The 26,919-nt window shown below is 39.7% G+C and overlaps 1 protein-coding gene across 7 annotated transcripts in view; it reads left to right on the forward strand.

Moving 5' to 3' along the window:
• The window catches only part of LOC128689190 (eukaryotic translation initiation factor 4E transporter-like), a 317,681-nt gene that overhangs the window by 91,915 nt on the left and 198,847 nt on the right, over window positions 1-26,919 (forward strand). For 6 of the 7 annotated variants that reach the window (XM_070087137.1, XM_070087142.1, XM_070087138.1 and 3 more), the window contains 3 exons: window positions 13,629-13,703; window positions 14,022-14,127; window positions 23,931-24,184. In XM_070087137.1, the coding sequence (XP_069943238.1) occupies window positions 13,629-13,703; window positions 14,022-14,127; window positions 23,931-24,184 (435 nt within the window). The remainder of the gene's footprint in view (window positions 1-13,628; window positions 13,704-14,021; window positions 14,128-23,930; window positions 24,185-26,919) is intronic. The other variant, XM_070087141.1, reaches the window with a different exon arrangement.

The following is a 26,919-nucleotide window of genomic DNA, read 5'->3' on the forward strand; positions in this document are numbered from 1 at the left end:
TTATCTATATGAAGCAGAAATTCAGTGCCTACTTTTATCCCTTCAGGAACATTGTTGTTGACAAGTCCTTGATTCTGTTCAAGGGACGCTTGTCATTCAAACAGTATATACCGAGCAAACGTCATCGCTTTGGTATAAAACTTTTTGTTATGTGTGACTGTGAGAGTGGTCTTGTTGGATGTGATTGTATATACCGGGAAAAACACACTCGACGATACCAGGCGCATGTTGGGCATTTCTGGTGGTGATCGAAAAATGATGGAGCCATACCTTGGCAAGGGCCATACATTGTACATAGACAACTGGTATACAAGCCCTATGCTCACTGATTTCCTACGTGTGAACAATACTGATATATGTGGAACAGTGAGAAGGAATAGAAAACATAGGCCAAGGTTCAGTGGAGGCAGTGTTGAAGGTGTAGTCCAAGCATTTCATGCCAATGACATCATGGCACTGATGTGGCATGACAAACGGGACGTGACGTTGCTATCAACCATCCACAGAAACGAGATGGTACAAACAGACAGAGTGAACAGGGAGACCAATGAACGTATTGTCAAGCCAGCTGCTGTTGTCGACTATACAAACAATGTGACGCGCTGAAAAGTGTGACATAATGATAGGGTTTGTTGACTCTGTGCGTACGAGTCGCAAGTGGTATATAAAACTGTTTTTTCACCTTGTAGACATTGCAGTGCTCAATGCATTCAATATGTACGAAATAAAGACTGGAAAACGACAACGTTTTGCGGAATTCTCCCTGAAAATTGTAAAAAAGATAGCAAAAAAGTATGGTACCACACCTGTACCTGCCCCTCAATGGCGACCTGTCACACCACAACCTGTCCCCCAACCACAACCACAGCCAGTGGGGAAAGTGCCAGGCTGAATCATCCCTAACTGTCACTACTTGGTACCAATACCACCTACCCCAAAGAAGAAGCATTCCCAGAAAAAGCGTGTTGTGTGTGCTACCACCACAAAACGACCCCAACAGCGGAAGGACACACGATACATTTGTAACCAGTGTGGGGTGGCACTCTGTATGAATCCATGCTTCATGGAGTATCATACAATCGAGGAGTTCTAGAAACATAAGTGGGACATGTAAATACTTGTATATAGTTGTAGATAATAATGTGTGATTCAACCATGTGTGCAAAATCACCTGTCAATGTGTACATGTGTGTCTGTGACAATATGATAATAATTTTGTATACATTATTGGTGTATAAGCAACAATTGACATTGAAATCAAAAGAATTACTGTAAAACATAAGTATCATATCATGAAAACCAAGAAGAGTAAAAAAAAAAAAATGGAAAAAAAAAAAAACGGTAAATATGCAGAGTTTCTGCAAGCGGCAGTGCTCCATGTTGCCCACGACCAAAACAGTCAAAGGGTTAAATTAATTGAGAAGCCATTAATGCGTTCCTGAACTCTTGTTAGTCAAGAAAAATTACTTGAATATGACGCTATTATGTACTATACGGCTTATTTGTCTATCACAATTCATCTAATATGACATAAACAATATAATTAACACAGAAACATGATATATACTCTAGAATTAATAAAATAGGCCATAATACAGTGGCAGAGGCAGCGGCGAATGTGTACGCCATTTCCTGTGTGTATATACCGAGAGTATTTCCCCGTGATCTTATTGTAAGAGAAAACAGTGTTTTTGAGGGTAACTGCAATAGATCACTATTTTTCTAAGGAAAACACTGAAAATATTGTATATAAACACATAATAAAAGACGCCTATTACAATCTGTGCCATATACCGGATACCCCACACAAACATCCCAAACTTCAGTGAGAATCTAAAGTCACTAATAACAAACAGACAAATGAGCAAGCACCACCTTCTCTTAGCTGGAGACTTCAATATCAACCTTGGCCTACCAGATGATCAGACTGCAACTGATTTCATCAACAATATGAAGAACACACTCCTCATACCAACAATAACTAAACCAACCAGGCTGACTGAGACAAGTGCAACCATAATAGACCACATATTGACCAATATAATAGCCCCCCTTAAATCAGGGATAATCACAGACATCACTACTGACCACTACCCAACCTTCCTCTTAACAAACATTAGTAAGCCACCACTCGAATACAACAAAGTTTCATTTAGACTCCATGACGAGGCCTCAATAAGGAATTTCACAGCAGACCTAGAGACTTGACTGACCTACAGAATTCTCCAATGCCAATGGTATTGACGATTGGACAGGCATTTTTCTTAACAAAATACTTAGACTATACAACAAACATTGTCCTATAAAAACGAAACAGATCACGAATAAACGGCTTGGTTGTCCGTGGCTAACCAACAGCATTCTGAAATCCATTGATAAGAAACACCAATATGAAAAGCAATATAGACAGGGCTTAATACACAAAAATATTCTTAAACAATATTCATCAGTTCTCACCAAATTAATAAAGAAAGCCAAACAACTGTACAACTCCAGCAGATTCACTGACACAAGAGGAGATATAAAAAAGACCTGGAAAACACTTTCCCAGATTCTGGGGACCCACAAACTGAAAAAAAACAAGAATATTGTTCTAACTAAACCTCATGAAACACCACTGCATCCCACTGATACAGCTAACAAGATAAACGACTTCTTCTCAGACATAGGATCTAATCTTGCCAGTAAAATCTCGCGTACCAATGCCCGTGCCGGGGACTACCTAGATGGGAATTTCCCAAATTCCTTCTATCTTGTACCAACTGAGCCCACGGAAGTCACCGTGATCATAAAATCACTTAAAAATAACTTGGGGAATCTGTCTCGCGTCCCACCATTATTGTACAAGCGAGCGGCCCATGTCCTTTCGCATGCTATTACATTACTTTTTAACAAGTCACTAGAAACTAGCACTTTCCCGACACTACTCAAGACAGCAAGGGTTACACCAATACATAAAGGTGGTGACCCTACAGACGTAAACAACTACGTATAGGCCAATATCAAACTTACCATTGCTATCCAAAATCTTCGAGAAACTCGTGCACAGGAGACTATGTTGATTTATAACATCACAAAACATACTCAACCCCTGCCAATTTGGATTCAGGAAAAATAAAAGCACTAATGATGCAATTATAAAAATGCTAGACCTGCTTTACACAGCATTGGAAAATAAGGAATATCCGCTAGGAATTTTTATTGACCTAAGAAAAGCGTTTGACACAGTAGACCACGGCATCCTACTCCACAAACTTGACCACTATGATATAAGAGGCCATGCGCTTGCATATTTTAAATCCTACCTTTCTAATAGGTATCAGTATGTCACCATTAAAGACACAGCCTCATCAATACGGCCACTTGATACTGGAGTTCCGCAGGGAAGTGTACTTGGACCCCTGCTCTTCCTCATTTACATCAATGATCTTCTAAACATATCCGAACACCTGAAACCCATTGTCTTTGCTGACGACACGACTTATGTCATCTCTCACCCTAATCTTGCCACCCTCAACACCATTGTTAACGAGGAGCTGCTCAAAATATCGACTTGGATGACAGCTAATAAACTTACACTTAACACTGGCAAAACCTACTATATTATGTTTGGTAGCAGAGCAGGTGTTGCGCAACTTAACATTAAGATCGACAACACTCTAATTACCAGACATAATGAGGGCAAATTCCTTGGCCTATACCTCGACAACAACCTAAATTTCAGCACCCACATCCAACACATAACAAAAAAAATATCCAGAACGGTGGGGATCCTCTCCAAGATACGATACTACGTGCCGCAAACTGCCCTTCTCGCACTATACCATTCACTTATATATCCATACCTCACCTATGCTATCTGTGCTTGGGGTTCAACTGCAGCAACACACCTAGAGCCAATAATAACCCAACAAAAAGCCGCAGTAAGAATAATCACTAAATCCCATCCCTGGCAACACCCCCCCCACTCTTCATAGATCTAAACTTACTCCCTGTTCAGAACATCCACACTTACTACTGTGCAGTCTATATCTACAGGACCTTAAATTCCAATATTAACCTTGACCTAAAATGCTTTCTTGATAGTTGTGACAGGATCCACAGGCATAACACCAGACACAAACATCTCTATGACATTGCCCGTGTTCGACTAAACCTTTACAAAAATTCAGTGTATTTCAAAGGACCTAAAATCTGGAACACCCTACCTGAAAACTCTAGAACTGCAGACACATTCATCACTTTCAAAACTACAGTTAGAAAACATCTCATCTCCCTGATCCACTCCGACAACTAACTACATGATAACCACCTGGTTGTTCACAATTACACTCACTCACCCACTGACTATAAACCCAGAAATACTAATCTTAATCTTAAAATAATAATTCTTAACTAGTCATAAGTTTGCCTATGATACTCCAATATAGACACTTTGTATTGTGCCAAAACAAAAGCATTCACATTGCTAAACTCGCAAATTATGATGTAGTCACTTAGCCCTAATACCATAATCTGTAAGGATTTAATGTTAAGAATTAATCTAAGTCTGCTCGAAATGCCTAGCCAGGTTAGGTGTCCTAGTGGCCCCCTTTGTAATTAGTATTTTATTACATGTAAATCACACAATACCCAAAACCTGTAAACCCCACATTGTAACCCTTATAGAGAATGAACTTGAATTTGAATATACTACAGAATGTAAAGAAATAATAAACTGTTTATATAAAGTGTATATGTACTTACACATTGAACATAACTGATACAATTTGTTTTGTTTAATCACTGAACATAACCGATATGGTATCTCCTGCGAGCTGCTTCTCTCTCAACCACATCAACAGCAACTTCTCCATCTTTTCATGGACAGAGGTCCGCAGCTTAGACGCTATTGTAACGCCCTTGGCTGACACTATAGCCTTTAACAACTCCTGCTGCTTTAGTATCATACATATAGTAAATTATTATTATAACCAAGGGGGGAGCGCTAAACCCGGCGGATTATACAGCGCCTGGGGGGGGGGGGAATGTGGAAAGCACAGGCTTAATTTGGGGAACTGGAGTACAGACCCAGTTCCCTAAATCAAGAGCCTCTTGCCAACATCAAGGAACCTTCCTTGAGGGGTATACATGTATGTAGTAGATGTACTGCGCTGGTATTGTCTGGCTAAATCCACAACTCGTGCACCTTGCATATGTTTATCTATGATTTCATGTGTTAATGTAATGGAAATCATCATCATTTTTTTCTCAGCACTGTCCTTTACACTTATTTTCTTAGGACCCATGGTTAGAAAAGCGAAATTTGGCGAAATGACTGTCAAAATTGTAAGCAAATCAGGAGAGAACTGCTTCGACAGCGATGTAAACATCAGCTGCGCCAACTGGCGGTGGGATTCTGAATTATTATTACGTACATGTGTGCATTATTATTATTATTATTATTGTTGTTAATAATAATAATTTAGGGAACTGAAGCCTTATCGTTATTGTAAAATAATAATAATTATTATTATTGATAATGTAGGGAACTGAAGCTCTATTGTTATAATTATTATTATTAATTTAGGGAACAAGCTCTATTGTCATTGCAATAATAATAATAAATAATTATTATTATTGATAATTTAGAGAACTGAAGCTCTGTCATCATTATTATTATTATTATTATTATTATTATTATTATTATTATTATTATTATTATTATTATTATTAATTTAGGGAACAAGAGCATATATCCAATTCCCTAGATCAAGAGACCCTCACCAGTGTCAAGGAACCTTGATGCTGGTAAGGGGCTCTTAATGTAAGGAACTGGATATGTGCTCAAGTTCTCAATAATATTAATAATAAAAATAATTATAAAAATAATAATGATTATAACGATAGAGCTTCAGTTACCTAAATTATCAATAATAATAATTATAATACTTATTACAATAATGATAGAGCTTCAGTTACCTAAATTATCAATAATAATAATTATAATACTTATTACAATAATGATAGAGCTTCAGTTCCCTAAATTAATAATATATTATTATAACAAGTAGAGCTTCAGAACAAAGTCAACTCAGTGCACTGTTTACCTAGCTGTGAGAGCAGTTCTCTACTGATTTGCTTACATTTTTGAGTCATTTCGCCAAATTTCGCTTTTCTGACCATGGGTCCTAAGTAAGCGTAAAGAACAGTGCTGAGAAGAAAAAGATGATGATTTCCATTTTTATTATTTTTATTATTATTATTAATTTGGGGAACTAGAGCACATATCCAATTCCCTAGATCAAGAGCCCCTCACCAGCATCAAGGAACCTTGATGCTGGTGAGGGGCTTCAGTTTCCTAAATTATTATCAATAATAATAGTTATAATAATTATTACAGTAACAATAGAGCCTCAGTTCCCTAAATGAATAATAATAATACATTATTATGACGAGAGCTTCAGAACGAAGTCAACTCGGTGCACTGTTTACCTCACAGTGGGAGCAGTTCTCTCCTGATTTGCTTACATTTTTGACAGTCACTTGGCCAAATTTTGCTTTTCTAACCATGGGTCCTAAGAAAGTAATTGTAATGGACAGTGCTGGTAAGAAAAAAAGAATGATTTCCATGGAATTATAGAATGAAATCATAGATAAACAAGAGAGGTGTCCAGGTTTTGGGTTGAGGGGGAAGTGGGGGGGAGCTGGCTCGTAACTCAGAGCAAAAAATCGACCGATTGACGGCTCGTATCTCAAAAAACTCGTATGCTGGGGCACTTGTAAGTCAAGGTTCCACTGTGTGTGTGTGTGTGTGTGTGTGTGTGTACATACCTATTTGTACTCGCCTATTTGTGGTTGCAGGGGTCGAGTCACAGCTCCTGGCCCCGCCTCTTCGCTGATTGCTACTAGGTCCTCTCTCTCCCTGCCCCATGAGCTCTATCATACCTCGCCTTAAAACTATGTATGGTTCCTGCCTCCACTACATCCCTTTCTAGGCTATTCCATGGCCTGACTACTCTATGACTGAAGAAATACTTCCTAACATCCCTTTGATTCATCTGAGTCTTCAACTTCCAATTGTGACCTCTTGTGTCTGTGTCCCATCTCTGGAACATCCCATCTTTGTCCACCTTGTCTATTCCGCGCAGTATTTTATATGTCGTTATCATGTCTCCCCTGACCCTCCTGTCCTCCAGTGTCGTCAGGCCGATTTCCCTCAACCTTTCTTCGTAGGACAATCCCCGTAGCTCTGGGACTAGTCTTGTTGCAAACCTTTGCACTTTCTCTAATTTCTTGATGTGCTTGACTAGGTGTGGATTCCAAACTGGTGCTGCATACTCCAGTGTGGGCCTGACGTAGATGGTATACAGAGTCTTAAACGAATCCTTACTGAGGTATCGGAACGCTATCCGTAGGTTTGCCAGGCGCCCGTATGCTGCAGCAGTTATCTGATTGATGTGTGCCTCAGGAGATATGTTCGGTGTTATACTCACCCCCAGATCTTTTTCCTTGAGTGAGGTTTGCAGTCTTTGGCCATCTAAACTATATTGTGTCTGCGGTCTTCTTTGCCCTTCCCCAATCTTCATGACTTTGCATTTGGCAGGGTTAAATTCAAGGAGCCAATTGCTGGACCAGGCTTGTAGCCTGTCCAGGTCTCTTTGTAGTCCTGCCTGATCCTCGTCCGATTTGATTCTTCTCATTAACTTCGCATCATCTGCAAACAAGGACACTTCTGAGTCTATCCCTTCCGTTATGTCGTTCACATATACCAAGAACAGAACAGGTCCTAGGACTGACCCCTGTGGAACCCCGCTTGTCACAGGCACCCACTCTGACACCTCGTCGCGTACCATGACTCGTTGTTGCCTCCCTGTCAGATATTCTCTGATCCATTGCAGTGCCTTTCCTGTTATGTGTGCCTGATCTTCTAGCTTTTGCAGTAATCTCTTGTGAGGAACTGTGTCGAAGGCCGCCTTGCAGTCCAAAAATATGCAGTCGATCCACCCCTCTCTCTCTTGTCTTACTTCTGTCACCTTGTCATAAAACTCTAGTAGGTTTGTGACACAGGATTTTCCTTCTCTGAAACCGTGCTGGTTGTCAATTATACCCTTGTTTCTTTCCAGGTGCCCCACCACTCTCCTCCTGATGATCTTCTCCATGACCTTGCATACTATACATGTTAGTGATACAGGTCTGTAGTTTAGTGCCTCATGTCTGTCTCCCTTTTTAAAAATTGGGACTACATTTGCCATTTTCCATACGTCAGGGAGTTGCCCAGTTTCAAATGATGTGTTGAAGATCTTTGTTAATGGCTCACACAATATCTCTGCTCCCTCTTTAAGGACCCATGGAGAGATGTTGTCTGGTCCCACCGCCTTTGAGGTGTCAAGTTCGCATAGCAGCTTCTTCACCTCCTCCTTGGTTATATGTACCTCATCCAGCACTTGCTGGTGTGCCCCCCAGTTCTGATTTCTTGGAGTCCTACTGGTTTCCACTGTAAATACCTCTTTAAATCTTGTGTTGAGCTCCTGACAAACCTCTCGGTCGTTTCTTGTGAATTCCCCATCACCCTTCCTCAGTCTGATTACCTTGTCCTTGACTGTTGTTTTCCTCCTGATGTGGCTGTACAACAGCTTCGGGTCAGTCTTTACTTTTGATGCTATGTCATTTTCATATTGTCTCTGAGCCTCCCTTCTTATCTGTGCATATTCGTTTCTGGCTCTTCGGCTGATTTCTTTATTTTCCTGAGTTCTCTGTCTTCTGTACCTTTTCCATTCTCTAGTACACCTAGTTTTTGCCTCCCTACACCTTTGGGTGAACCAAGGACTCGTTCTGTTCTTCCCATTATTTCTGTTTCCCTTGGGAACAAACCTCTCTTCTGCCTCCTTGCATTTTGTTGCTACATAGTCCATCATTTCTTGTACTGGTTTTCCTGTCAGTTCCCTCTCCCACTGAATGTCGTGAAGGAAGTTCCTCATGCCTGAGTAGTTCCCCCTTTTGTAGTTTGGTTTTTCCCAGCCTATTCCTGCTACTCTCTCCACTTGGAGCTCAACTATGTAGTCGAAGCACAGAACCACATGATCACTAGCTCCCAGGGGCCTCTCATACATGATACCCTCGATGTCCGAACTACTCATGGTGAATACAAGGTCCAGCCTTGCTGGTTCATCCTCTCCTCTCTCTCTGGTAGTGTCTCTAACATGTTGATGCATGAGGTTTTCCAGTACCACATCCATCATCTTGGCTCTCCATGTTTCGGGACCCCCATGGGGCTCCAGGTTTTCCCAGTCAATCTCCTTGTGATTGAAATCACCCATAACTAGTAACTTTGCTCCCCCCATGTGTGCTCACCTGGCCACCTCGGCTAGTGTGTCAATCATTTCTCTGTTGCTCTCATCGTATTCTTCTCTTGGCCTCCTGCAGTTCTGTGGTGGGTTGTACATTACTGCAATTATCACCTTATGTCCCTCAGACTGGATTGTTTCTACTAAGTAGTCCCTTTTGCCCGTGCCATCCATTCCTTCCATTTTCTCAAACCCCCACTGGTTTTTAATGAGCAGTGCAACTCCTCCTCCCCCTCTCCTCCCTCTGTCTTTCCTGAGGATTTGATATCCGGATGGAAAGATTGAATCTGTTATTAATCTGGTGAGTTTTGTTTCTGTGAGTGCTATTATGTCTGGGGATGTCTCTTTGATTCTTTCGTGCCACTCCTCATACTTGTTTGTTATTCCATCTGCATTTGTATACCACACCTTCAACTTCTTTTCTAAGACTGTGGTCTGGGAGGTATATTGGGGTTGGGGAAGTGGGAGACCTGGTAAGGAACTATGGGTTGTTGCTGTGGGGGTAGAGTTTGTAATGTAGTGGGTGGGGGCATTGGATGTGGCATGGGTGTTTTGATTTAGTGTGTTTGGTTGCACTGGGGTTGACCTGGTTGGGAGGCTTCTATAGGAAGTTGTGAGGGAGGCTGTATTTGATCTTCTTCCTGGGTCTGGGATCTCCTGTCTGTCTTCTCCATCCCCTCTCTTTCCTCCTTTCGCCTTTGTACCATCTCTCTCAGTTTCTGCCTTTCTTCTTGTGTTCTGTCGCGGTCGAGATACACCTTCCTGTATGCCGGCATGTCCCTTAATCGTGCTTTCTCCTGCAGGATCCTGGTCCGAGTCGCTTCTGCCTTGAAGGTCACTCACTGGCCGGGTTCTTTTTTTTACAAACCCCCCTATTCTCCGAAAATTTTCCAGCTGGGTCATGTCGTCTTCTCCTATTGCTTTCATGATGCTTTCAATTGCTTTTTTTCCCCTTGTTTTCTTGCTTCATATGTTTCCCCTTCAACTTCCTGGAGCCCATACACAAAGACTGACCTCACCCTTTCATTCTCCCACTGCATATCCCTGTGTATCCCCTCATTTAATTTGGTTTCCTCCACTGCAGCTTTCCTTTCATCAGTTTCACTGGCTAATGTACTTGGGCTCAGTGGCCTGTCATTTTCCCTTCTCGGCTTTCCTTGGGCTCTGTTGTTGTCTGTTAGGGCCTCCACATAAAGCTTAGCTCTTTCATTTGCTACAGTCTCCTCTGATAGAGCTTCTCCATGCAGTTGTGCCCCTTCTTTCCCTACAGTCCCCTTATTTGTGGCTGAGGTAGCAGTCTCTGTTGTCAATCCCAAAATGTTCTTTAGTTCTTTAGGCTGTTTCAGATTTTTTCAATTCCTCTTCTAAACTCTGTATCCTAGCTTCTGCTGCTTTGACGTGCACCTCCCACTTCCTGCTTTCCATATCTATCCTCTCTTCCATTCTCATGCTAAGTTCTTCTAGTTTCTTTTCCCATTCATGATCCCTTTTTATGAGCTCTGCTGCCCAATCTTCCTTTGCAGTTTCCTCCTCCTGTCCCTTGGTTTTTCTTGTTGCTCTCTGGCAACCCATTTTTGTTTTATCCTGATTGCCTCAGAGTGGGAAACCTATGTAGTTCTGTATGTTAGGTTAGTAGTGTGTATGTCAGGGTGTGGAGGGGGAGGTAGTGGAGGAACTGTAGCTATGTGGGAGAGGAGTGGGGAGGGTTTAGGGTGAACGGGGGAGGGGAGGGTGATCGAGGGAGGGGAGGGATCAGGGGAAGTAGTGAGATGTCGGTGGTGAGGGGGGGAGTGTATGTGTGAGTCTGGATATGTATGTGTGTGTGTGTGTGTGTGTATGTGTATGTGTGCATGCACACACATGTGCACAAACACACACACACTCACACACTCACACACACACACTCACACACTCACACACACTCACACACTCATACATACACACACACACACACACACACTCACACACACACACACTCACACACACACACACACACACACACACACACACACACACACACACACACACACACACACACACACACACACACACACACACACACACACACACTCTCACACACACACACACACTCACACACACTCACACACACTCACACACACTCACACACACACACACACAAAGCTGTGCATAGTGAAAGTTCCTTCTTACCTCTGAATTAGTGGTGCCGGTAATACACTTAAATTTACCACAAAAGAAACCTTCGATTACTTCAATAATACACTAAACTTTGGAATAAAATAATTCAGTAAATAAGGAAAACTAGACTAATCTTTACTGATGCATTAATTCTTTTCAATATACAATGAATTCTGAATTTAAATTTAAGTTCAAAATTTCCACACGAGTGAAAATTCCAAATTAAAATTTTTAGTTTGCCAAGTAAAAATTTACCTTAGGGTCAAACTTTGACACAAGTTGGCAGCTAGTATCACCTTTCACCTGACTGGTTATCTCTGCTGGTAGTGTACTTAAACCATACAAGTAATTTCACAAATCTAGAAAATATTAATTTTTCCGCACCACAGTTTCTTCAACCCCTCTTCCTCCTCCCACTTCTCCCCTCTTTTATACCCCTAATTTCTTCCCTCCCTAATTTCTTCCCTCCCCCCTAATTTCTTCCCTCCCCCCTAATTTCTTCCCTCCTCCCTAATTTCTTCCCTCTCCCCTAATTTCTTCCCTCTCCCCCTAATTTCTTCCCTCCACCCCTAATTTCTCCCCCCCCTAATTTCTTCCCTCCCCCCTAATTTCTTCCCTCCCCCCTAATTTCTTCCCTCCCCCCTAATTTCTTCCCTTTCCCCTAATTTCTTCCCTCCCCCCTAATTTCTTCCCTCCCCCCTAATTTCTTCCCTCCCCCCTAATTTCTTCCCCCAACCTAATTTCTTCCCCCAACCTAATTTCTTCCCTCCCCCTAATTTCTACCCTTTCCCCTAATTCCTTCTTCCCTAATTTCTTCCCTCCCCCTAATTTCTTCCCTTGCCCTTAATTTCTTACCTCCCCTTAATTTCTTCCCTCTCCTTAATTTCTTCCCTCTCCCTAATTTCTTCTCTCTCCCTAATTTCTTCCCTGTCCCTAATTTCTTCCCTGCCCCCTAGTTTCTTCTCTCCTTAATTTCTTCCTTCCCCCTAATTTCTTCCCTCCCCCTAATTTCTTCCCTTCCCCTAATTTCTTCCTCCTAATTTTTTCCTCGACCCCTAATTTTTTTTCTCCCCTAATTTCTTCCCTCCCCTAATTTTTCCTCTCACCCTAATTTCTTCCCTCCCTTATCCCTTAATTTCTTAACTCTCCCCATATATTATCCTTTCCACAATTTTCATCCTCAACTTCTATTCACCTTCCCTCTATTTCTCCCTCCACCTTCCCACTATTTGTCCTCAACATCTACAACAGTTTCTCCCCTCCGCCATTTCCCCTTTCCATTTCCTCCTACCCCTTTCTTACTTCCACTTTCACAACTTTCTCCCCTTCATCCCCTCTACTTTCTCCTCTCCTTTAACTACTATTTCCCCTCCTGTATCACTTTACTTCATGCACCAACCACGCTTATTCTCCTCTCCTACCAGTGGATTAAATTTAAATGCAATACATCAGCACTTGAAGACTATTTTTTTCTATCAACATGTGTCTTTCACTAAGATAGGGTGACCCCGTAACTTAAATACGAGTTAACTCTTCCACCATCATTCATTTAATTGCTGTTTTGCCAGAAGTGTGCTGATGTCGCAGTTCAAATTGAATATAACATCCCTACCCTGGCTCCAGAGTGCCTGCATTCTGTACTTCCCACTTCCAGGACTCGAGTCTGGCTAACCGGTTTCCCTTGAATTCCTTCATATGGGTTACTGTGCTCTCACTCTTAACAGCACGTACATTAAAGTATTAATGCTCTACATAAATTTCAGCATAGTGCAAACATGTGACAGAAATTTGATATAATTTAGAGTAATTATGATAATGATGCTATCATATTAATAATAAATGGAATTACTTGAAATTTGGCATTTAAGTAGATTTTTCACATTGTAAAAGTTTATAGCCAATTGAAGTGGAAAAATTTAACTAGAGGAAAAATGCTGTAACAAGTTTCATGAACACCACTGAAGATATTTTAGAATTTGTCCCTTAAGTAATATGTTTAAATATTCTCTGTTGGATATCAATGCAATCAGTGTCATTGGTGGAACTTGCTAGTTTGAATTGGCATGGCATAATTTAGGCTTTGTAAGATTGCTCGAGTGTAGTTGTATTAGTGTCAGATTCTGTGATGGATGAACGTTCTTTCAGCTCTCAAAGGTTACTTCTACTCAGGGCATCAGCAAACCAGAACCCAAGAACTCGCCCAAGGATGTGTTAATGAAGGTAAACTGTCTGTGCATCCATCACCCCCTTATTGTGGGTAGTGTTTTTGATTTTAGTGTTTATACATTACTTGCAAAAAGTTGAAGATCTGCTTTGTGTGTGTGACATGTTTTTTGATGCTGCTCTTGCATGATATGTAGTGCAATTTTTTAATGAATTTTGGTACCTGGACTTTTCATCTTAGTTTTTTAACATCTTTTGTAATATATTTCTCTTGTAGACTTTCTTTAAGCCATCTCAAGAATTAGCCCAAAGCAGATCTCTTATATATTTCTAAATGATTTTTTAATTATTTTTAACATATATTTTGAATTTCAGTTGTTGAGTGGTGGGATGAAAGATGGTGGAGGAGTGGTGAAACCATCACCTCTGTCAATTCAGCCAGCTCTGCCTAATGCCCCGACTGAAAATGATCTCATTACTAGTAAGTTAAATGACCTCTTAATTGTTTATCAGTCCAATTATAGGAAATGAATAAGTAAGTTTTTGTTAAATGACTTTGAATGTACTGTATTTAACCCTTTCACTGTTGCAACTTATTCCTCCCATCAAAAAAAAAAAATTATTGCTGACAGTGTTGCAATTTTTTAAGAAATAAATTCTTTTGAAATGGTAGAGAATCTTTCCTAAAGGTAATGCCTTCCAAAATGTGAAATGTGATAGGAAACTTGCAGAATTATGTAGGTGTATAGTTGATGGTCTGGGCACAATTTGCACATTGGAAATTTCGACCACTGAGTCCTATTTTCAGCCAGTTCCATTGCTCAGTTCGCTCCAGTTTCCAGGTATTTCACTGTTCACAAGACACTTAACCATTCATCTTTCTGAACTACCCTATAAATTGCACAGTAGATAATTTGGTTATTTTTTTCAAATTTAAGAAATTCCAGGTTTACAACTGTCCAAAATAAATACTGTAAATACTCCAGCCACACTAACAATATTTCCTCTGTTCATCAATCACATCCCTAGGCCCCTCCTTTATAACACTTACCCTTCATTTTCAATCAGTTATCACACAAAGAAACTGAAATTTAACCTTATTTCTTGGCTTCATAAAATATTACTAAGAATGATTGGTGATGGTTTAAGCAGGCCCAGTGATTGAAAACAAACCTAGTTAAAAACCCATAAAATAGACTGGGGGTGGTAGGGGGGTGGATCCTATCCTTCTTCAGGAAAATCGTCAAAAATCAAATATTTAGTCTATTCTGAGGCCTATTTCTGGTCTGAAACCGACCAGAATCAACTCTAATTCGCTAGTATGTTTTCCGGCCTATCAACTGATACCAGGAAACAGTGAATAAAACAATAAAAACTACCCTAGAAAACCTCAGTCACAAATTTAAATCAAACACAAGGTCTGAGGTTTGCTTTTCCCATCGTGCACTGCGTGGGGCAAGGTTCATTTTTATACTGTGCACACAAACCTCACACACTCATGTCTAGCCCAAAACCTACTGCTCAGCATATGTAAGGGCACTGTGCTTGAAATGTAGATTCATGTGAACAACAGTAGGCATTGACATAGATCTTTGTGGGAGACTGTGAAAGGGTTAATGTCATAGAAAATACATTTTTTTTTTATTATCCAAAATTCACCTGGTCAGAATGGTCCAAAATTCACCTGGTCAGAATGATACACAAACAGTGGCAGCAGCAACCTCCAAGCTCCGTACTTTTCTCCAACTATCAGAGCCACCAATGCTCCTATGATGACCTAGTTACAAGCAAAACTGCACTACCCAACGTAGCACCCAGAATGACCAAAGATTACCAACAGTGAAACCTACAAATCGAAAATGTTAGAGATCAAAGGAAGACTGCCCACAAACCGAAAGCAACACCCCGCTGCCAGCCGAACAACGTAACCCCAAGCTTTGTATAACTACTTCTTCTTAACTACAACAATTCCTGTAGTATTATGAGGTGCAATCTAGGAGGAAACAGCACCAAGGCCAGCAAGAAAACACCGAAAAATCAACTATTCAACAAGTGTAACCAGGAGGACGCCGGCCCAGCAACCACCCCACTCACCACCGCTCAAGGCGACACCACAACAATAACAACAAATATGGCTGCCACCAGCCCATCCTCCCCTCTCTTCCCCGGATTCAACCTACCAAGTAGTCTCTCAGGTATGACCAACGATCCAGATACCCTAAAGACATGCATCTCCACCTTAGTTATTGAAAATATGAATCTTCGAGAGACATTAACAAAACAAGACACCAGGATGACACAACTCGAGAACAAAATCCTCAGTCTTGAACAAAAGTTATCAACACCAGGAATGACTAACTGTGACAAGACCATCCAAACAGTCATAGATAGCCATACCCAACAAATAATATCTCTTAATACAAAGGTTGAAGAAGCAGTAAAAGAATGGAAGAACAACTTAGATAACCAGTTCAGTGACTACTTTGCTCTCCAAGAAGATAAAACTGAACAAGATAAACTATCGGACGCAGTAATAGTTAACAGTCCACTTTTTCCCAGTGATATGAACCAAACAAACAGTAAAGAAATTACTCTGCAGATCATAAAGGACCAAACAAGTGTTATTGTACCAGAGTCAGAAATAAAAGAAGCCAGGTTACTAGGATCCCATGGTAGAAAAAGTGTTATGCTTAGATTCCACTCACATGACAGGAAAAAAGACTTAATAATTGCATCTATTAAAGTAAAGAAAGAGGTATACATAAACGAGTGTCTTACCAAAAAACGTCAGAACCTCCTGTATAGAGTCAGAAAACTTAAGCGGGAGAATAATGACACAATACACCAATGCTTCACACGGGATGGGAAAATTCTAGTTAGGAAAACAAATGTAGGTCAACTGTACACAATCACGAACGAGAATGATCTATCACGATTTCTCAGGGATACTGATCTTACAGAGAATAACTAAATATCCAACCTAAAAGCCTACGTAATGTAGTGTATGTTTTGCTCCATTATTGTTCAAATCTCGTAGTACAATCTCTTAGTAATTAAATAATCAACTACCTCATTTTGTGATTTTACTAGTAAGCATAAGTCACCTTATCTAATTTTCTTATTTACTATTGTTTGCTTAAATATTAGCTGAATCGATACTTTCTCTGTCCATATTACTACCTATTTTTTTAAATACTATCAATTGATATTACTTACTAAAATTAATAATTACCATTTTTACTATCAATATAATTTACTCTTAACATTTTTGACATCATTTAATAACCATTACTTGTCTAATTACCTTAACCAGTTTTAATACCACATTTACTATCTTAGAGTACTCTTAATTACCTTGTACTGCCAAATAACCTCAAGTATAACTACCAGTGCAATTTTGAAAGAAATAAACATTACTTTTTCACTTATTTTGTAATCATTATTACTTACTAAAATTTTATTAAACACCATATTTACTACCAGTCAATTTTACTTTTGTACATTAATCATTATTTTATACTTCCCATAACATTTTGTTGCCAAATTTCCAAGTTTGTATATTCAACTCCAACCTTTATATTATCCTTTGTACCTGTGTATCTGTGTACCTGTCTACCATCTTACTATCATATTATAACCAAGACATTGCCATTGTTATTTTTTACTTATTATTCTTTTGGTACTTTAATTTGTGAATTTTATTTTGTCATTTTAAATCTAGTTATACTCTTGATCTTGTCAACAACCTATACCAGACCCTAGTGCAATTGCAAGTTCCATTTCAAATTGTATTTTTATATTGTAAGTTTATATTATAAGTCCTATTCTAAGATTGTTTTCATATCTTAGTGACTATATTGTGTGTGCAATTAGTGTATATTTCAATTATATTATTGTTCAAGGCCCTTAACTATCTTTTGCTAACTAGTACCAACTACCTCATATATTATTTTTTTTTTCTACTTTTTTTATTATTTTGCTACCTTAACTTGCATATTTTATCTTGTCAATTTAAATCTAGTTATACTCTAATTCTTGTAAACAACTTATATAAGACCTTAGTGCAATTACAATTGAGAGTCTTGTGCCTTTTTTATATCATTAGATTAAACTCAGTTGTACTATAGCTCATTCTAGCTCAATACATAGTCAATACCAAATTCATTATATTAGACCATAGTGTAATTACTAGTGAGAGTCTGGTGCTATTTTTAATTTGTATTTTTATATTATTAGATTAAACCTAGTTGTACTATAGCTCATTCTAGCTCAATACATAGACTCCACAAAAGTCATTATATTAGACCTTAGTGCAATTACAAGTGAGAGTATTGTGCTATTTTTAATTTGTATTTTTATATTATTAGTTTATACCTAGTTGTACTTCAGCTCATTCCAGCACAACACATAGACAACAACAACTCCATTATGTGTATTAGTGATTATACTCTCCATGACCAAAATGCTATAGCTATACACTTGTCCAAACTTCCCACCACTACTGATATCAGTACTAAAACTCAACCCACAACTCAGGATATAAATAACCATAATTTAAACCTAGAAGATGATTGATCACGTTGACCCTGATCTAAACCTCCATAATCTGACACACAATCAAAACCTGTTGGAAAGTAACTGCCTTTACTACACAGCATCACAAGCCAGCACTATTCTAAACAATGCTAAAAGTCTATCAGTACTTAACTACAACATCAGGTCCTTAAGCAAACACTATGATGACCTCCTGGCACTCCTTGAATCACTAAAGACACCCTTCTCCTGCATTATTCTTACTGAGACCTGGCTTAAGCAGGACATAATAGATATCTACCCTCTACCAGGATACACAGCAGTCCACAACTGCAGACCATACCAAGTTGGGGGTAGTATTGCAATCTATTACTCTAACCAATTATCTTGTATTAGCACCACTTGCTTTAGTGATGAATATGGAGAATACATTTTTGCTAATTTTACTGTAAAAAACCTTAAGACGCCTATAACAATCGGTGCCATTTACCGGATACCCCACACAAACATCCCAAATTTCAGTGAGAAACTAAAGGCACTAACAACAAACAGACAAATGAATAAGCACCACCTTCTCTTAGCTGGAGACTTCAACATCAACCTTGGCCTACTAGATGATCAGCCTGTAACTGATTTCATCAACAATATGAACAACACACTTCTCATACCAACAATAACTAAACCAACCAGGCTCACTGAAACGAGTGCAACCATAATAGACCACATATGGACCAATATACTAGCCCCCCTTAAATCAGGGATAATCACAGATAGCACTACAGACCACTACCCTACCTTCCTCTTGACAAACATTAGTAAACCACCACTTGAATACAACAAAGTTTCGTTTAGACTCCATGATGAGGCCTCAATAAGGAAGTTCACAGCTGACCTAGAGACTGTTGACTGGCCTACGGAATTCTCCAAGGCCAATGGTATTGACGACTGGACAGACATTTTTCTTAACAAATTACTTAGACTATACAACAAACATTGTCCTATAAAAACAAAACAGATCACAAACAAACGGCTTGGTTGCCCATGGCTAACCAGCACCATTCTGAAATCCATTGATAAGAAACATCAACATGAAAAGCAATATAGACAGAGCTTAATACACAAAGATATTCTTAAACACTATTCATCAGTCCTCACCAAAGTAATAAAGAAAGCCAAACAACTATACTACTCCAGTAGATTCACTGACACAAGAGGAGATATAAAAAAGACCTGGAAAACACACACTCAGATTCTAGGGACCCAAAAACTGAAAAAAAAAAAGAATATTGCCCTAACTAAACCTAATGAAACACCACTGCATCCCACTGACACAGCTAACAACATAAACGACTTCTTCTCAACCATAGGTTCTAATCTCGCCAATAAAATCCCACGCACCAATGCCCATGCTGGGGACTACCTAGATGGGAATTTCCCAAATTCCTTCTATCTTGCTCCAACTGAGCCCATGGAAGTCACCGAGATTATAAAGTCACTTAAAAGTAACTCAGGGAATCTGTCTCATGTCCCACCATTATTGTACAAGAGAGCGGCCCATGTCCTCTCGCATGCTATCTCATTACTTTTTAACACGTCACTAGAAACTAGCACCTTCCTGAAACTACTCAAGACGGCAAGGGTTACACCAATACATAAAGGTGGTGACCCTACAGATTTAAACAACTATAGGCCAATATCAAACTTACCATTGCTATCCAAAATCTTTGAGAAACTCGTGCACAGGAGACTATATTCATTTATAACGGCACAAAACATACTCAACCCCTGCCAATTTGGATTCAGGAAAAATAAAAGCACTAACGATGCATTCATAAAAATGCTAGATCTGCTTTACACAGCATTGGAAAATAAGGAATATCCACTAGGAATTTTTATTGACCTAAGAAAAGCTTTTGACACAGTAGACCACGGCATCCTACTCCATAAACTTGACCATTATGGTATAAGAGGCCATGCGCTTGCATATTTCAAATCTTACCTTACTAATAGGTATCAGTATGTCACCATTAAAGACACAGCATCAACAACACAGCCACTTGATACTGGAGTTCCGCAGGGAAGTGTCCTTGGTCCCCTGCTCTTCCTCATATACATCAGTGATCTTCCAAACGTATCTCAACACCTGAACCCCATTCTCTTTGCTGACGACATGACTTACGTCATCTCTCACCCTAATCTTGCCACCCTCAACACCATTGTTAATGAGGAGCTGATCAAAATATCGACTTGGATGACAGCCAATAAACATATGCTTAACACTGACAAAACCTTCTACATTATGTTTGGTAGCAGAGCAGGAGATGCGCAAATTAACATTAAGATCGACAACACTCTAATTGCCAGGCATAATGAGGGCAAATTCCTAGGCCTATACCTCGACAACAACCTGAACTTCACACCCATATCCAACACATAACCAAAAAAGTATCCAAAACGGTTGGGATCCTCTCCAAGATACGATACTACGTGCCGCAAACTGCCCTTCTCACACTATACCATTCACTTATATATCCATACCTCACCTATGCTGTATGTGCTTGGGGTTCAACTGCAGCAACACACCTAAAGCCAATAATAACCCAACAAAAAGTCGCAGTAAGAATAATCACTAAATCCCATCCCTGGCAACACACCCCCCCCACTCTTCATAGATCTAAACTTACTCCCTGTTCAGTACATCCACACTTACTACTGTGCAATCTACATCTACAGGACCTTAAATTCCAATATTAACCTTGACCTAAAACGCTTTCTTGATAGTTGCGACAGGACCCACAGGCACAATACCAGACACAAACATCTCTATGACATTCCCCATGTCCGACTAAACCTTCACAAAAATTCAATGTATGTCAAAGGCCCTAAAATCTGGAACACCCTACATGAAAATTCTAAAACTGCAGACACATTCATCACCTTCAAAACTACCATCAGAAAACATCTTATCTCCCTGATACACCCTGTCAACTAATTACACGAATACCACCTGGTGGTTAACACTTACACTCACTCACCCATTTGACCATAAACAGAAATATCAATCTCAATCTCAAAATAATGAATCTTAACTAGTCATAAGTTGGCCTGTGATACTCCAATACTGAAACTATGTATAGTACCAAAACAAAAGCATTCACATTGCTAAACTCACAAACTAGTATTTAGTCACTTAGCCATAATACCAACTTACCTCATAATTTTGTAATATTTTAAACTTAAGATTTAATTTAAGTCTGCCCGAAATGCCTAGCCATGCTAGGTGTTCTAGTGGTACACTCTGTAATTATTATTTTACTACTTGTAAACAATACAATAACCAAATTCTGTAAACTCAGCATTGTAATCTTTATAGAGAATAAACTTTGAATAGGAATGGGATGGGTGGCAGTAACAGTAGTGAGTGTGTGAGTATATGGATCTCTATTATCCACATTTTACCTCATTTTCTCCTGCATTTTTGCTGAGAAAAAATTTTTGAGTGAGATGAACAAGTTAAGAAAGTCTAGGGAACGAATGGATCTTCCAGTTAAAAACAGAGTAGGAGAGTTAGTTGACGGGGAGCTGGAGGCATTGGGTAGATGGCGGGAATATTTTGAGGAACTTTTAAATGTCGATGAAGAAAGGGAGGCAGTAATTTTGTGCACTGGCCAGGGAGGTATAACATCTTTTAGGAGTGAAGAAGAGCAGGATGAGAGTGTGGGGGAGGTGCGTGAGGCATTACGTAGAATGAAAGGGGGTAAAGCATCTGGATCTGACGGGATCATGACAGAAATGCTAAAAGCAAGGGGAAATAGTGTTGGAGTGGTTGATATTTTTGTTTAATAATGTTTGAAAGAGGGGACGGTACCTAGGGATTGGTAGTGTGTGTGTATAATTCCTTTATATAAAGGCAAGGGGGACAAGAGATTGTAAAAATTATAGGAGAATAAGTTTACTGAGTATGCCAGGTAAAGTGTATGGTAGAGTTATTATTGAAAGAATTAGAGGTAAGACTGAGAGCAGGATTGAAGATGAGCAAGGGGGCTTTAGAATGGGTAGGGGATATGTAGATCAAGTGTTTACATTGAAACATATATGTGAACAGTATTTAGAAAAAGGTAGGGAATTTTTTATTGCATTTATGGATTTAAAAAAGGCATGTGATAGGGTGGATATGGGAACAATGTGGCAGATGTCGCAAGCGTATGGAGTAGGTAGTAAGTTACTAAATGCTGTAAAGAGTTTATGAGGATAGTGAGGCTCAGGTTAGGGTGTGTAGGAGAGAGGATAATTTCCCAGTAAAAGTAGGTCTTACGGATGTGTAATGTCACCATAGTTGTTTAAGATATTTATAGATGGGGTTGTAAAAGGAGTAAATGCTAGTGTTCGGGAGAGGGGTGGGATTAAATTATGGGGAATCAAATACAAAATAGGAGTTGAAACAGTTACTTTTTGCTGATGATACTGAATTTTTGGGGATTCTAAAGAAAAGCTGCAAAGGTTAGTGGACAAGTTTGGGAGGGTGTGTAATGGTAGAAAGTTGAAAGTGAACATAAATAAGAGTAAGGTGATGAGGGTATCAAATGATTTAGATAAAGAAAAATTGGATATCACATTGGAGGGAGGGAGTATGGAAGAGGTGAATGTTTTCAGATGTTTGGGAGTTGACATGTCAGCAGAGGGGTATATGAAGGATGAGGTTAACCATAAAATTGATGAAGGAAACAAAGTGAGTGATGCGTTGAGGTATCTGTGGAAACAAAGAACATTATCCTTGGAGGCAAAGAAGAGAATGTATAAGAGTATAGTGGTACCAACACACTTGAGTGAGTGTGAAGCATGTGCTGTAAATGCTGTAGTGAGGAGGCTGCTGGAGGCAGTGGAGATGTGTCTAAGGGTAGTGTGTAGTGTAAATATTATGCAGAGAATTTGTAATGTGGATATTAGGAGTTGTGGGGTTACTAAAATTATTAGAGGGCTGAAGAGGGGTTGTTCAAATGGTTTGGTCATTTAGATAGAATGGAACAAAGTAGAATGACTTGGAGAGTGTATAAATCTGTAGGGAAAGGAAGGTGAGGTAGGGGTGGTCCACATAAGGTTGGAGGGAGAGGGTAAAGGAGGTTTTGTGGGTGAGGGACTTGGACTTCCAGCAAGCGTGTGTGAGCGTGTTAGGAGTGAATGGAGACGAATGGTTTTTGGGACCTGATGAGCTGCTGCAGTGTGAGCAGGGTAATATTTCGTTAAGGGATTAAGGGAAACCAGTTAACCGGACTTGAGTCCTGGAAATGTGGAGTATGGCGCTTGCACTTTAAAGGAGGGGTTTGGGATATTGGCAGTTTGGAGGGATGTCAAAGCTGTCATATCTGAGCGCCTCTGTAAAGACAGTGATTATGTATAAGTGATAGTGAAAGTGTTGAATGATGAAAGTTTTTTCTTACTTTTTGGGATTTTCTTTGTTTTTGGCTTAAAGTGAGTGGGTGAGTTGGTTGGCAGTAGGAAGTTGGTGGCAAGACAGGAGAATGTACAGCTTGATTTCCACAAGTACTGTACATTAGCTTCCTCTTACATTTAAGAAAAAAAAATCTATGTATGTGCTATATGAAGGTAATATGTAAATAATTGGTAATACTATATATTATAGAAATGCAACAAATAATATTGGTTAACAGTTCATTCATTTAAAAAAAAAATTTTTTTTTGTGTACTAAATATTTTTTGTGGATGGGAAAATAAGTTACTTGGCTTTTCTAGTGCTTATGAAAGGTAGTGCTGGCAGTCATGGACATCAGCAACCCCGCAACATGCTCCCTCCTGCTGTACCTAACCTCAACATACCACCTCCAAGTATGGTGGCCCATTATCAACCACCACCCAACATGCCTCAGATCCAAGGTCAAGGACCTTGTACTCAGGATGTCATATTAAAATTAATACAAGCTCAGCAGCAACAGCAGCAGCATCAACAGCAGCAGCAACAAAAGAGACAACAGCAACTCTTACAGCAGGTAGGATATTATGTTAACCTGTTCATGGAGCTCCTAGGTAGCATTTAGTTCCCATTGAGCCTCTTGTTGTGTATAGAAAAGTATGTGAACGTTCATTTTTTTTTCCAAATCTTTTCCCCAAATCTTTAAAGATGCAGTTCTCCAAAACAGTTTTCCTAATTTTGCCTGGTGCAAGTTATTTTGGAAAAGCAAATGATTATTTTTTTTAATATACCAGCCGTCTCCCACTGATGTAGGGTGACCTGATAAAGAAGAAATGCTTTCACTCTTGCTTATACAATTACACTTGTGCTGAAAGCATGCTAACATTGCAGTTTAGATGGCCCTCTGAGCTGCAGTATCACTACCTCTCCTTCAGAGTACAGGCACTGTACTCTCCACCTCCAGGTTTCCCCTAAATCCCTTCATAAAAGTTAACCTGCTTAAACTTCAACAGCACTTTGTCATGAAAACCACTTGCATTCACTCCTATCAAACGTGCGCATACAAGCCTGTTTGATGTCTAAGCCCCTGGTACTTAAAGCCTCCTACATCCCCTCCCTCCAACCTGTCCTGTGACTACCCCTTACTCTCTCTCCCTCCACTCTAGAGTTATACACCCTTCAAGAAGAAACTAGATAATTTCCTTCACTGAGTGCTGGATCATCCAGGCTGTGATGAATATGTGGGCCAGCATGCCACCAGCAACAATAGGTTGGTTGACTAGGCAAGGACCAGACAAGCCTGGCTCAGCCAGGCTGTGAGAGTAGGTTAATCTTCCAAAACCCATCAAAGGTAAGGGTAACCTCTTTTCAGGTCTGAGTAAAAGTTTTGATAAACCCCTACCTAACCTCCAAATCCAAATTCTCTGAATAATAATCACACTACATATTGCCCTCAAACACAACATCTCCAGCCTCCTCCTTGCTGCAACTTTAAAAACACCCTCCTAAACTCGTCCACTAACCTTTGCAACTTTTCTTTAGAATCCCGCAAAAGCACAGAATCATCAGCAAAAAGTAAACGTGTCAACTCCCATTTTGTATTTGATTCCCCATAATTTAATCCCACCCCTCTCCCTAACACCCTAGAATTTACTTCTCTCTCCTATACACCCTAACATGAACCTCGCTATCCTCATAAAAACATTTTACAGCATTTAGTAACTTACTACCTATTTCATACATTTGCAACATCTGCCACATTGCTCCCTTATCCACCCTATCATATGCGATTCTGAATCCATAAATGCAGTGAAAACTTCCCTACCTTTATCTAAATACTGTTCACAATATGCTTCAATGTAAACACCTGATGTACACATCTCCTACCCATTCTAAAGCCTCCTTGCTCATCTGCAATCCTGTTCTCTGTTTTACTTCTTAATTCTTTCAATAGTAACCCTACGTACACTTTACCTGGTAAACTCAGTAAACTTGTTTATTTTTATTGTTTATTATCACATCGGCTGTTTTCCACCAAGGCAGGGTGCCCTGAAAAAGAAAATCTGTCATCATTCACTCCATCACTGTCTTGCCTGAGGCATGCTTGCACTTCAGTTATAAAACTGCAACATTAACACCTCTCCTTCAGAGTGCTGGCACTGTACTTCCCATCTCCAGGAATCAAGTCCAACCTGCTGGTTTCCCTGAATCCCTTCATAAATGTTACCTTGCTTACACACTAGCAGCATGTCGAGTCCTAAAAACCATTTGCTCCTATCTAACATGCTCGTGTACTTTTGCTGGAAGTCCAAGTCCCTCGCACACTAAACCTTCTTTACCCCCTCCCTCCAACCTTTCCTAGGCCTGTGATTCACCTCATCTTTCGTAGACCCATCTGCTGACACGTCTGCTCCCTAATATCTGAATATATTCACCTCCTCCATACTCTCTCTCTCCAATCTGATAGCCAATCTTATGTTACCTAATTTTTTGGTTTTCCTCATCACCTTACTCTTTCCTATATTCGCTTTTAATTTCCTTCTTTTAAATACCCTGCCAAACTGATCAACCAACCTCTGCAACTTCTCTTTAGAATCTCCCAAAAGCATAGTGTCATCAGCAAAGAGCAACTGCGACAACTCCCACTTTGTGTTATTGTTTTTCTTTTAGCCCCACACCTCTTGCCATTCACTTCTCATACGACTCCATCTATAAATATATTGAACAACCATGGTGATATCACACATCCCTGACTAAGGCCTACTTTTACTGGGAAAAAATTTCCTCTGCCTATATACTCTAACCTGAGCCTCACTATCCTTGTTAAGACTCTTCACTGCTTTTAATAACCTACCTCCTGTTCCATACTTTTTGCAAATCTACCACATTGCCCCCTTATCCTCCGTATCATAAGCTTTTTTTCAAATTCATAAATGCCACAAAAACCTTTTTACCCTTTTCTAAATACTGTTCACCTATATGTTTCACTGCAAACACTTGGTCTACACATCCCCTACCCTTCCTAAAGCCTCCTTGCTCATCTGCTATCCTGCTCTCCATCTTACTCTTTATTCTTTCAATAATTCTACCATACACTTTACCAGGTATACTCGGCAGATTTATTCCCCTATAATTTTTACTCACTCTTTTGTCCTCTTTGCCGCTATGCAAAGGAACTATGCATGTTCGCTGCCAATCCCTAGGTACCTTACCCTCTTCCATACATTTATTAAATAAAAGCAGTAACTACTCTAAAACTATATCCCAACCTGCTTTTACCATTTTTATCTTTATCACACGAATCCCAGCTGC

This window comes from Cherax quadricarinatus, chromosome 21, assembly GCF_038502225.1.
Source record: "Cherax quadricarinatus isolate ZL_2023a chromosome 21, ASM3850222v1, whole genome shotgun sequence".
In the NCBI taxonomy this organism is placed as follows: Eukaryota; Metazoa; Arthropoda; class Malacostraca; order Decapoda; family Parastacidae; genus Cherax; species Cherax quadricarinatus.